Raw genomic sequence first — 13834 nt, 5'->3', positions numbered from 1 at the left:
GCCGGACTCTAACCGCCGAGCGGCCCGGAGAGGTGCGAGGGTACGAGATGAGCTAGGGCGGGCCGGATCGGGTACGGCGGAACGGGGTTTCTCTGCGGTGCGGCGCCGCTCCGGGCTGGTGTTCAGCTTGGCGGCGGCCGGCCGGGAGGCGGGCGGGAGAGCGGGCGGCGGCCACGCTCCCGGGACACCTCTCGTGGCGGTCGCGTTCGACCGAACCGTCGCTCCTTTGGGGCATTTCTTGTTGGCTTTGAGTCCGTCGCGGTGAGGGTCTGTCGGCCACGGCCTGTTGGAGCTGCGGTACGGGCGCGCGTGTCAGCAGGGAAACGCTGCGTGCTGCTAGCGGGGGCAGTCACGGAGGAGTGCCTTGTGCCGGGGAGCTGAGCTGCGGAGCTCCTTGCCTCGTTAACCTGAGTGCGGAATGTTGTGTGTTCCTCTTGTGTGCTCGTCTTAACTGATTAAAGGAGCTCATAAATTATGAGTTTGCTACTCAGCCTGAAGTAAATATATAGATAGATAGATACACATGTGTGCATATGTGTGTAGATATAGATATATGTATACACAGTCTGTGTCATAAAAATGCAGTTGATACTGATTTTTTTTTTTCCTATTGCTGATACTGAATTATGAAATTTATAGTAAAGAGTTTGGTTCTCCTCCTTTGTGCTCTCTGATATTGCTGATGCATCTCATGCAGGAGAAATACTGTTGAGTAAGAAGTAGCGGATCTATGAAATAGAAGGCGAGTTGTGTCGTTCTCTGCACTGACACTTGATTGTCGTTCTCTGCACTGACACTTGATTGTTGACTTAAAAGAAAAAAAAAGAAAGTAAAAAGCAAACGGACAAATCTCCAAAACAAAGTCCAACAAAATACAGGGTTAATCTCCCCTAGAATTATTTTGAAGAGAAATCAAGTTTGCAATCCTCTTAAGAGTGAAGGCTGTGGTGACAGATACAATCTGTGCAGACAACGCATTTTGTGTTGGCATCTATCTGAAAACTGATACTGGATTTTCTACAATTTTGTTTTAATCTAAACCTTTCAGGCTCAGAGGACTAACAGTGCAGATGTTTACTGAATAAAACAGTTGTCGAATTACAATTGATGGTAATTGTTCAGATGGTGCTGCAGTAATGCTGTTCATTAAAGTGTTTTGACAGCTTATGTAACCAACTAAACAATTATGCCTCTGTGTTACAGGTTTTAATGTCTTTATTTTATGGAAAAGAGGAAACTTTGAAGCTTCTCAACTTAAAACTTAGAAAAAAAAAATATTGTTGTTGAAGATGATCTTAATTCCAAGGACCTCACAGACTTAAAAAGCTACTGACATAATGACTGACATAATGAATTTGTCTTCTCCAGTCAGCCATGTTGATCATGAAGCTAAACGGTGAGTTTTACTTCTGAGTCGTCTTAGTCTGGTACTATGGTTCAGCTTTCTGTGGTTAACGTTCTCAATCCCCGAGACTGTATAAGTCAGAAGAAGCAGATATGATGCATTAAAGCTGTGTCATGCCATTATAGTCATTATATGAAGAGGTTTAGTTGTCTAAAGAGATTTGTAATGGCCATCTGATGTACAGGAATTCTTCTTTGATTGCAGAAGACATAACTTGCATAGAAAGGGAGTTCCTGTCTCGTGTCTGGGGCACTGATATGAAATGCCAGAATGATTCTGTATTTGCTGAGGTTGAAGAGGTCGGGTTTAAGTCTTACTCACACATAGGCAGAAAGAACAAAAATGCTTGAATATAAACTTGAGATAGGCAGTCAGACTGTGGACCACTTCCTCAGGTAGGGGAATTTTGAGGATTGCATTGATAAGTGGAACGTAAGACAAATTCTCCCTGTTTCTATACGCTTTCTGCTACACATAGGTGGAAGGATAGTGAAAAACCTTTTTCTGTCATGTTCTTTGTGCACTGTAACTAGCTGGCTTAGTAAATAAGTATGAGCTTAAAGCTTTTGAGTTAGAGGGTCGCTTTACAGGGTAGAACTCAAAAGTTGTTTCACTTCTGTTGCTGAGAAACTTCAAAATACTTCTAAAGGCAGTGCCTTTCATAAAAGTTGTAGTTGATAAAATACATGTTTTTTTGTTCAAAAGCAGTTATTAATGAACTATTAATATAAGACAGCAGAAATAAAAAGCTTTCTCTGAATTCTTGTTCAAATCATACATACTGTAACACTTCCTAGGGATATTTTGTGTGATTTTTGTCTTTGATTTAAGCTTCCCTCAGCTTTATATTGTAACGCATCTGCACTTTGTGTGGGGTTGGACACGATGATCTCCAGAGGTCCCTTCCAACCCCTACAATTCTGTGATTCTGTGAATATGGAAGGAAGAATCTCAGAGAATTATAAAGGTTGGAAGGGTCGTCTTGAGATTTGTGTTCAACCCTGCCCTTGCTAAAAGCAGGTTCCCTATAGCAGGTTGCATGGGAAAGTGTCCAGACAGTCTAAAATATCTCCAGAGGGGGAGATTCCACAACCTCTCTGTGCAGCTCATTGCAGTGCTTTGTCACTCTTACAGTAAAGAAGTTCTTCCTTGAGTCCACCCCCATTGATTTGACTCCCCCACATAAGATATTTATAAACTGTGTTGGGATTGCTTCTCAGCCTTCTCTTTTCGAGACTGAACAGTCTCAAGTCTCTCTTCCTTGTACAGGAGATGTTGCGGGCCCCTAATTATCCTTGTAGCCCTTTCTCAACAGGTGGCATGAAATGTCTGTAATATGCTGCATATGCTCGTGATTCTGTGGAGGTTAAATAAAATATCACAAGAATGGGATTTCTGGAGGCCGATCTGTGTTGTATTTGCAGATATTCAAGCAGACAGATAGAAAAATGAAACGGTTAATGTAACAATCTTTTTTTTTTTTTTGAAACAGCTGATTCAATTTGATTTTATGCTGAGAACAAAAATAGTGTTTTCAGCTCCGTATTATTAGTTTTTCAGTAATGCCATTGTGAGCTTTAGAGGTTATGCAGAAAATACTGTTCAAAAGAAGAATATACTGCTTCTTTTTCAGTAGTCACCCTTTCATTTTAATGAAATCCTAGGCCAACACAGAATTTCTGGAATGTCCCCAATATCTTACTTCTTGTGTTTGCTCTTCTTCTACTGATTCCAGTATTTATAACATTAAATCACACAAAGCCACACGTTTGTTTCATAGTTTTCTCCATTGTGCTTATTTCTGTTGACTTCTCTGGTCAATTAGTACATAATTAGCAGTTTTTAATAAGGAAAATAATGCTGGTTGGTGCAAACCATGACTCCTGCCTTCTCCAACCCCAAAACTTAACAAAATCTTAAATTCTTCCCATACCTGTTGCTGATTTGAAGGCTGGGGAGAGTGGACAAAGAGACACTCTAGATTATTTTTTTTCCTTTCTAGTCTATACTTTGTTACCTTTGACACCTGGCCTTTTTATAGCTGTATTTTGTTGAGACTGGTCGTCGTTTCACCTCTGAATAAGATGATCTAGCTTGCTTTCTTCTATCTTTTATACAGCTGTGGGGAAGGGGTTGCAAAGGAGAAGTCTCTGGACATTTATGTGATGTCCACAAACAAGCTCTTACACAGCTTCTGGAAGTGCACAGCATTCAGATCTCTTTTGTTTCCTGCTTGATTTACCACTTCATCTTGCTGCCATAGCTAAGAGTTATTTAAAACTTCCTTCTCAAGAAGGAAGTCTTAAGGGCACAGGAGCAGGCAGTCCCCCTGAGCTGCAAAATGAGCCGTCAGGGAAGAAGACCGGCGTGGATGAATAGGGAGCTATTCTTGAGGCTCCGGGAGAAAAAGAGAATCTACCGCCTGTGGAAAGAGGGACAGGCCACTCAGAACGAATACAAGGAAGTCGTTAGGATGTGTAGAGGTGAAATCAGAAAGGCAAAAGCCCAGCTTGAATTTAACCTGGCCGCTAGGGTGAAAAGGAATAAGAAACTCTTTTATAAATACATTAACAGTAAGAGGAGGACAAAGGAGAATATCCACTCTTTGCTGGATGAGGCTGGGAATGTGACCACTGAGGATAAGGAAAAGGCGGAGGTTCTGAATGCCTTCTTTACGTCTGTCTTTAAAAGTCAGACCAGTTATCCTCAGGATATTCCTCTCTCTGACCTGGTAATCTCAGCTGGGGAGCACACTAACCCCCCTGTGATTCTGGAAGAAACAGTCAGAGACCTACTGCTCCAGCTGGACTGTCACAAGTCGATGGGGCCAGATGAGATCCACCCGAGAGTGCTGAGGGAACTGGCGGAGGTGATAGCCGAGCCGCTTTCCATCATCTGTCAGCGCTCCTTGTTGACTGGTGAGGTCCCAGAAGACTGGAGGCTTGCCAGTGTGACTCCCATTTACAAGAAAGGTCATAAGGAGGATCCGGGGAACTACAGGCCTGTCAGCCTGATCTCGGTGCCAGGGAAGGTTATGGAGGAGATTGTCTTGAGGGAGATCATGTGGCATGTGCGGGATGACCGGGGGATCAGGCCTAGCCAGCATAGGTTCGTGAAGGGCAGGTCCTGCTTGACCAACCTGATCTCCTTCTATGATCTAGTGACCCATCTGGTGGATGAGGGAAAGGCTGTTGATGTGGTCTACCTAGACTTCAGCAAAGCCTTTGACACTGTCTCCCACAGCATTCTCCTGCAGAACCTGGCAGCCCGAGGCTTGGATGGGTACACTCTTGGCTGGGTGAGGAGCTGGCTGGAGGGCCGGGCACAGAGAGTGGTGGTGAATGGAGTCAAATCCAGATGGCGACCGGTCGTGAGTGGTGTTCCCCAGGGGTCAGTGCTGGGGCCTGTCCTCTTCAATATCTTTATTGATGACCTCGATGAGGGCATCGAGTGCACCCTCAGTAAATTTGCAGATGACACCAATTTGGCTGGAAGTGTGGATCTGCCTGGGGGTAGCAAGGCCCTACAGAGGGATCTGGACAGGCTGGAGAGCTGGGCTGAAGCCAGTGGGATGAGTTTCAACAAGGCCAAATGCCGGGTCCTGCACTTCGGCTACAACAACCCCAGGCGACGCTACAGGCTTGGGGCGGTGTGGCTGGAGGACTGCGTAGAGGAAATGGACCTGGGGGTATTGATTGATGCTCGGCTGAATATGAGCCGACAGTGTGCCCAGGTGGCCAAGAAGGCCAATGGCATCCTGGCTTGCATCAGAAACAGTGTTGCAAGCAGGAGCAGAGAGGTGATTGTTCCCCTATATTCAGCACTAGTGAGGCCGCACCTCGAGTACTGTGTCCAGTTTTGGGCCCCTCAGTGCAAGAAAGATATTGAGGCCCTGGAACGTGTTCAAAGGAGGGCAACAAAGCTGGTGAGGGGTCTGGAACACAGGCCATATGAGGAGAGGCTGAAGGAGCTGGGAACGTTCAGCCTGGAGAAGAGGAGGCTCAGGGGAGACCTCATTGCTCTCTATAACTTCCTGAAGGGAGGTTGTAGTGAGCTGGGGGTCGGCCTCTTCTCTCGTGTCATTAGTGATAGGACCAGAGGGAATGGCTTCAAGCTACGGCAGGGGAGATTCAGGCTGGACATTAGGAAGTATTACTTTTCAGAAGGGGTGGTCAGGCACTGGAATGGACTGCCCAGGGAGGTGGTGGACTCACCGAGCCTGGGGGTGTTCAAGGAAAGGCTGGATGTTGTGTTGAGAGACATGGTTTAGTGGGAGCTATTGGGAATGGGTGAACGGTTGGACTGGATGATCTCTTAGGTCTTTTCCAACCTTGGTGATTCTGTGATTCTAAAATAACAGTAATTCTTTCTGCCACCTTACCAGAAAGCTAGTAATGTGCCTGGCATTTTCTCTAAGTACATGCAAGTTTTAATGGTCCTGATCTCCTACATTTATTGAATGTACAAAATGTGTTAAAGAAATGGCACCATGTGGAACAATTACTGGTAACATACAGTTATTTTGATTTCATAGGTGTCGTTTTATGATTTTTGGTTATTGGTATTCCACATCATAACATCATGTAGTGCACTGGGAGTTAAAGAGTTAATGCTCCAGGTCTGGGTACCTGTCCCAAAAAAGAACAACAACTGCCTACCCCAGAGAACTGTTTGTTGTTCTGTTGTTGTTTCCACTCCGAGGGAAGGATAATAACTGTTTGTTGATCCCTTGCCCTCCCCAGCTCATCTCCAGTCCCAGTCATCTCGCCTGCCTCAGCATTAGAGTAAGGCCTTTAGTTTTTGGACGCTCTCTCTCATTTAACTTGATTTACTACTTCCAATTCTAATTGTATTGTATCATAGTGTGTTATCTTGCATTCCAGTATCTTATTTAGTAAATTAGTTTATTTCTCCTCAGATTGTTGCTGCTGTTTTGTTTTTGGCCCATCTCTTTACCCTTTTCCTTTTTTTCCTTTTTCCCTTTCCCAGGCTGTGGGTCTGCGGATCAGCCCCCCCAGCCTCCCCCCATATTCACAGAATCGGTCCAAACCAGCCTGTAAAACATTGACATTAACTTTGTCTTGTTTTAAAGTGAAAATAGACTTACCTTACTTAGGTCTTTATATTGATATATAAAGTGGATATAGACTTGCTAATTGTATGATAAAACATCTTTGGACCTGTGCTAAAAAATAAAATGTCATCCTCTTTTTTAGTGATGTCATTACAATTAATAGTTACAAAGTTATGTTACATTCCCTGGCTTTCATAGCATTCTTGTCTTTTGAAAAAATTTCAGCTATATGTATTAACACATAGGGTTCTCATTCGCAGAAAATCGTCCAGTATAACAACTTGGACTCTAGTTAAAAAAACAAAAGTCCTCAAACCCTAACCAACAAATAATTAAATAGTAATAAATACTGTTACTTCTGTAATTAATATTCAGGACTCGTTAAACAAAGATAAACGTTATATTGTTTTTAAGTTCTATTGCTTTTAAGAAGCTGACTATTTTGTGGTTAATGTAGTCATGTTTCTTTGGGCTGTATATTTCTTGGTGATCCTGACAACTTTTGCTTTCATGTGGAGCAACTAATGCCAATTTTTTTACATGTGTGCATGCAAAAAATGACTTTTAACACTTGAAATAACTTAAAGTATGGCCAACTTGAATAGCAGTAATTGCATATGAGATTATCAAACAAGTTAATTAAATGATCATTTTTATACTAAATATCCACTCTACATGTAAGTGCTTGTTTTTATTATTTTATTATTATTTGTGGTCCACAAGGCCCATCTTATTAGTTGTAGTTTCAGTTTTAATTGAGATTCTAATTGAAATGAATGTGCTGGGCATTTTAAAGAAGTGGACCTTCAATTTGTGTTGTTCATAATCAATTGCTTATATATGTAAAGTAAGTGTATACATATTTGAAAAACATTTAAAGATTATTTTAGTTCCAAAGGTCTACATTCATTCTGTGGCAGAGGTGGTCTTGACATAGTAATTCATGTGTTTGTTTTTTTTTTTTTTAAAGAGCCTTACTGCAGGAGACAAAAGAGAGGTGTAATGATGTGTTGAAGATGTCCTGAAAGTTTATTGAACTGAAATAAGAGAATGAAAAATAATAAAATAATGATTATTTTAACATCAACTCTAGGAAATTCAGTCAGTGTCTCTCTTCTGAATGCCCGCAGCTACATCCTATATCTTGCATGAACAGTTAAATCTAATTCTTTTTTTCTAAAAGTAATAGTTGGGTAGTAAATACATGGCATAATTTTATGTAAGTGAATGCTTTGCATTTTTTTTTCCTCAGAATCTAGCCATTTAAAGAAGGGAGTGTTAAAATTTGTAAGTACTATTCATGCATTTTGGAAATATTCATGCTTTGCAGCTTATGTAGTGCCAAGAGTGGGTCACAGTCACTACAAAATAGCAGTGCATCAGAGTTGGACATTGCTGAAGATCTGAAAAGGAAACTCTGTCAAGCCAAAGAAGAAAAAGTAGACATAATCATTAAACACAATCAAGAAGTAAGGTTTTTTTGTTCTCTTTCATTTGAGTCCTATAAGAAGTGTAAATGTGTTTCATTATTTTCTTACACGATCTGTCAAAAATGCTGTCATTAGCCAAAAAAGAAAAGCAGTGTCAAAGATGTCACAGTACAGACCTCTTACAGCTATTCATAGGGACTGATAGCAGCTCCACTGTCATTGCTAATAATTGAAGTCACTTCACGGAAAGTACTTGCCTCTACCAGGGTCTTGTTAGACAGAATTGCCCAATGGCACAAGTAGATACAAATCATAGCTTGTTTATCCTGATGAAAGGGCTGTATTTAGTTTTACGTGTGTGTGGTGTATATACATATAATATATATTTTTTATATATAATTTTTTTTGCCATAATATTAGAGCATTGTTTTAATTCTGCAGAATTCATAAATCTAGTACAGCATTTTTGTGTGTGTGCATCACATCCAGATGGGATATCTTTTAATAGTCTTCCAATGTCTTATCTTAGTTCAAATTTGTAATTTTGCGTAATTTATTGCAAAAGCACAACTATCATGACATTTGTCAAAAGTTTAGAGCTCTTTAATGGAGACTCCATGCGTAGGGAAATACTTAGCGTAATGAAGATGCCAACTTAAAGATTTTTCCTCACAATGCTGTGACAAATTAGTATTGAAGTATTAAGAATTAATCTATCCAGAGTATCCATTTTTTTGCACTCACATACGTAAGGGAGGATGAGTACTGAGTACAGCTGTATCAGTAATCAATTTGGACTTTTTGCTGTTGGGATACTTACCACTCTTGCTAAAGCCAATATGACAGGTGATGTGCTGCTTTAGACTTGTGCTTGTGCAGAGAAATTACCTCTCTGGATAGCAGTTCTAGTCTTAGAGTTTGCTATGGGTGGTTGGTGCAGTTACTCATTCATTCTTGGTGCAAAATCTAGTCATTACACCAAACTTGCTTTTTACATCTGTTCATTATTGGAGTCTGCATGCAAATTAAATGGTGGCTATCTCTCCTGCAGTAAGTTGGTCTTGTGTGGCATTCTTTCCCTGCTGTCCCATTGGTTGTGGGTCTGTTCTGTAAAAATGGGTCCCAGGAGTTAAAAAATTTGAAGAGTAACCTTTTAAATTCAGAGTAAACTTAGTGTGTGCAACAAAATTCATGTGCTGTGTCATGTTGTACTGGAACCACAAAGTTGGGTTACTTTTCAAGCAGTTGAACTACCTGGGATACTTTTGTGCCAGATGTTCACAGATAATGGAAGTGCTCAAGTTAGCTACAACCACTGTTATTGAAGTCAAACTCTGTAGGTGTTCTGACTGCATTTATTCTCCATGTTCTTGTAATGAAATAACTTGGATTTTATTTTCTAGACACAGGTTTCAGTAGCGATGACTGGATTGCATTCCTTAATCGAGATGAAATTACTTTTTAAAGGATTTTTCATTCTTAATTTATTAAGTTTAGCTGATTCTGCTTGACTACTGAATAATTATATTGGACTAAACTTTGTTCATCCTGCATCCCTGTCAGTTACTAGATGTCTGATAGTCATGAAGGATACTAGACTGTCTTTCAAGTGTTAAATTTGGAGAAAGTTAATATAAATTCACTAGTTGAACACAATGTTCTGGTCGCTGCAGTTTTTGCCTTTAAGGTACATGAACTTGCTAATATTACAGCTTTTATTTTCTCATGGTAGAATTGTTTTGGTAAATAGAAGGAATATTTTTGAAATACCTGAACTCAGTCCAGAAATATGAATAGTTTGACTATATAAAACAACAGGAATAATCAGTACTCATTTACACAAATTTTGTCTTTTGCAAGAATAGATTTCAAGTTCAGGTATGTGCGAATGAGTAGGTAGCTGCAAATGCAGTTGAAGTTCTTTTTCTAAAATATTCCTTAGATGTATTTCTGTAATATGCTGTTTCTTTAAGAGAGCATTCTTGCCAGTTTTCTGAAACAAATTTATTTTGTAGCTGCGTGACTATGAAATCCAGATTGTCAAATTACGATCTGAATTTGAGAAAGGAGAGGCAATTCGACAAAGGCTGGAATATGAATTGGCAATTGCCAAAAAAGATGCTCGTTTGAGAATACATACCGTAGAAGAAGAGTTAAGTGATGCAAGAAACAAGCTTGCAGAGCTGCAAGGTAAGTTTCAAAAAAGCAAATGCTGAAAAATGGTTAAGTCTCTTTCAGGTCAAGAAGGGAACTGAGTTCCAGTAGGTTAATTAAGTTCACCACTTATTGCTGCATTTTGTTGGATCTCTCTTTCCCATCTCTTAGACATCTGTTTTTGTAAGTCTTGTGCTTGGTGGCTCATGCATGAGTTAAACTTCTAAGCCTTTCATTTTGTTTTGTTTTTTTTTCTCCTTTTCCCTCCATGCATTCTGTTGTTCCCTTTTTAACTGCTGTCCTTGTACAGAATTTTAATCATGGTTAATCCACGTTTAACCCACGCTGGATAGTAATGTAGAGCAGTTCTTCCTCCCCATAATTAGATACGTATATATATATATATATATTGCTGTTCATTTGTACTATTTCCAACAACTTATTTTTCTAGCATTTCTATTGTATTTCACCTCTTCAAAAGCATCATTTTCATCATTCTTGTCTAGTTCCCATTCTTCCTCCTTGCTTCATTTTTTATAGGTAATGAAACATATATATGGTGCAAAGTTAATCTATTCTGTGGGAATATGACAGTAGTCACAGATAGCAGGAAAAAAATGTCTAAATAAAAATCGGCCACTTACTACCAGTCTAGTAGCTAGTCTGTATTCAGAAACTCATATTTCCTTGATTATTCTCAACAGTGTATGTGAAATTTCTTACCTCACTTGGAGGTCAGTGTCCAGTTACTGAAGTAAATATAATACCTTGCAATCTAGTAGAGGAGGTGTATTTGAGTTTGAATCTTAGATTTTTTTTTCAGTGAAGATTTCGGATTGCTTCTCATGTAGAACATGTCTTCCAAGTCTCTGTAGGACACTTAGAAACTTGGAAATGCTTGAAAGTGCCAGGCGTTTCTAAGATAATTGGAAAACTGAATTTTTTAATCCTTTGGAGAATAAAAGATGTAGCAAAACATTCTTTGGGAATCTCAAGCCTGAACTGTTGTTTTCTTGCTTAAAGGAGACTATCTTTAGATGCCCATTTTGCTAGTTTACATGCCAATTTTGAGTCTATTCTGATTTAGATGTGAGTAGTAGGTGTTTGTACACTTAAACATACTTAAAATCTCATTCTGTAGTACCCTGTGATGTAGAAAAAGCTGTGTTTATTGGCAGCTCCATTGTGTAACTGGCAGTGGGTGGTGGACATGGGGCCATGGCTGACCTTGCAGGAGGAGATCAGTTGTAGTTAGCCCCACATCAGGTGAACCCACTCACCCACTGTGACAGTGTGCCCATCAGTGAGCCTGTGGCACCTCTAGAAACATAGATCAGGAAGGGTGGTAAATCGTGAGAGGAAGCAAACAAGCAAACAAAAAGAGCCAGAACAGGAGGAGAGAGATGGGTGAGGGACCTGGATGGAACAGTTGAAGAGAGGCAGGAATGGAGTAAAACTGGGCCCAAAGTAGTGATCTCCTGGCATGGTCTGGGAGATAGGATTCCATAGGGATTCCATAGGATTCCATTCTGCCACTGGAGGAATCACAGTGTACTCACCCTGATTCCCCCTCACCAAACAGACTGCTTTGTTTTGTGATGAGAGAAATGAAGGGCAAAAACAGGGATAAGAGATTTCACAGAATTTTTCTTCCAAGTCAGTGTATTAGTTTCTTTCACCATCAGAAAGAAGCTATACTTAGCAGTCTGTTTGAATTGTTTGAAATTCCCCAGATTTTTTCTTTTCCTCTGCAATTGCTGCCAAAAAAAGTACAATAGTTATGAAGTTGTTTCTCAGGTCCTCTGCTGTCTGTAACTTTCTGCTTATTTTCTTTGCCATTTGAAGCCTTCTGTCCTCCTGTACTCAGCTCTGGTGAGGTCGCATCTCCAGTTTTTGGCCCCTCGCTGCAAGACATCAAGGCCCTGAAGCCTGTTCAAAAAAGGCAAAGAAGGCAAAGCTGGTGAGGGGTGAGGAGCACAGGCATTATGAGGAGTGGCTGAAGGAGCCACTTGTCAGTCTGGAGAAGAGAAGGCTCAGGGGAGACCTTATTGCTGTCTATAACTACCTGAAGGGAAGTTGTAGTGAGCTGGGGGTCGGCCTCTTCTCTCTTGTAACTGGTGATAGGACTAGAGGGAATGGCTTCAAGCTGCACCAGGGGAGATTCAGGCTGGAAGTTAGGAAATACTGCTTTTCTGAAAGAGTGGTCAGGCAGTGGAATGGGCTGCCCGGGGAGGTGGTGGAATAACCAACCTTGGAGGTGTTCAAGGAACCTTTGGATATTGTGTTGAGGGATATGGTTTAGTGAGTACTGTGGGTGATAGGTGGATGGCTGGATTAGATGATCTTGGCGGTCTTTTCCAACCTTGGTGGTTCTATGATTCTACAGCTCTTCAGTGCTTAGATGTGACCTTGCCTGGCTTGGACTGGACACAAATGAGCCCTTCTGTCCTACAGCCCTTGTCAATATTTCCTCCTTTTTTTTTTTTTTTTTTTCCTCCCTGTTCTTTCTGAGGCTTCTTTTGACTGGACTGAACTTGAGCAACACTAAGATTCCTTGTAAAGGGTAGGCATTTTCTCACTGGCTTACCTTGCCTTGGGTTATAGAATCACAGAATGGCTTGAGCTGGGAGGGACTTAAAAGATCACCTAGATCTAGCTGCCCTGCAATGGGTGGGGACTTCTTTCAGAGACCAGAATGCCCAAAGGCCCATCCAGTCTGGCTTTGAGCACCACAAAGAATGTGGCATGCACAACTTCTCTAGGCAGCCTATTCCAATGCCTCACCACCTAAATAGTGAAGAATTTCTTCCTAATGTCTAATCTTAAATTTGTTCTCTTTTCATTTGTAACTTGTACCCTTGTCTTGTTGCTACTCTTTCTGATGAAGAGTCCTCCACCTTTCGTGTAGGTCCCATTTATATACTTGTCAATGGTTTATGGGCTGGTGTGACCTGGTTCTGTGACTAGCTGGATGGAGTGACCCATGGATCCAAGCCCCAGAAAGGGGTAAGGGAAAAAGATAGAGAGATGGGCCTAAAACAAAACAGCAGCAATGATCTGAGGTGAAAATAACTATTTTACTTAATATCAGAATGCAAGATAACACACTATAATACAATATAATTAGAGTTAAAATTAATAAATTAAAAGAGAGTGTCCAAAAACTGAAAACCTGACACTAATGCTGAGGCAAGACATGCATTTGGAGTGAATAGAAGGGAGGAGAGCCAGATCCTGTGACTTTGCCAGAGATTTCATCTCTTCTCTGAACGCAAAGTCCAGGTATGGGACTGGAGTTCTGGGAATGTAGTTGTTCTTCTGGGATAAGTACCCAGACCTGGAGCATTAACTCTTTAACTCCCAGTGCACTACATGATGTTATGATATGGAATACTGATAACCAAAAATTGTAAAATCACGACAATATTGGAAGGTTGTAGTGAGGTTTTCTCAAAGCCTTCTCTCATGTTGAACAAAGTCCAACTCATCCTCTTTTCAAGAGAGGAGGTGCTCCAGTCTTTTGATTGTCATTTTGTGTCTCTTCTGGACCTGTTCCAACAGATCTATTTCTTTCTTATGTTAGGGGCCCCAGAGCTGAACACAGTACTGCAAGCAGCGATTCCTGAAAGCAGAGTGGAAATCCAAAATGTTCTCTTGATCTGCTAGTTATACTGCTTTTGACACAGCCCAGAATATGTCTGGGTTTCTGGACTGCTACTGCACATTGTTGATTCATGTTGATTTTTTTTGTCCACCAGTAGCCCCGAGTCT

At 40.9% G+C, this 13834-nt stretch overlaps 1 protein-coding gene across 1 annotated transcript in view; it reads left to right on the top strand.

Annotated features, from left to right (window-relative positions):
- CCDC171 (coiled-coil domain containing 171) overlaps positions 1-13834 on the top strand; it is a gene marked incomplete at both ends in the record, with an annotated part of 260866 nt that overhangs the window by 937 nt on the left and 246095 nt on the right. Inside the window, 9 exon segments of the mRNA XM_079548267.1 lie at positions 2-23; positions 26-40; positions 1204-1262; positions 1266-1274; positions 1277-1330; positions 1334-1336; positions 1338-1396; positions 7810-7948; positions 9925-10099. Coding sequence (XP_079404393.1) covers positions 2-23; positions 26-40; positions 1204-1262; positions 1266-1274; positions 1277-1330; positions 1334-1336; positions 1338-1396; positions 7810-7948; positions 9925-10099 — 535 coding nt within the window.

The sequence above is a fragment of the Tetrao urogallus genome, assembly GCF_951394365.1.
Source record: "Tetrao urogallus genome assembly, chromosome: Z".
Taxonomy (NCBI): domain Eukaryota; kingdom Metazoa; phylum Chordata; class Aves; order Galliformes; family Phasianidae; genus Tetrao; species Tetrao urogallus.
The sequence above is the reverse complement of the archived record's forward strand: the minus strand, read 5'-3'. Positions and strand labels throughout refer to the sequence as shown.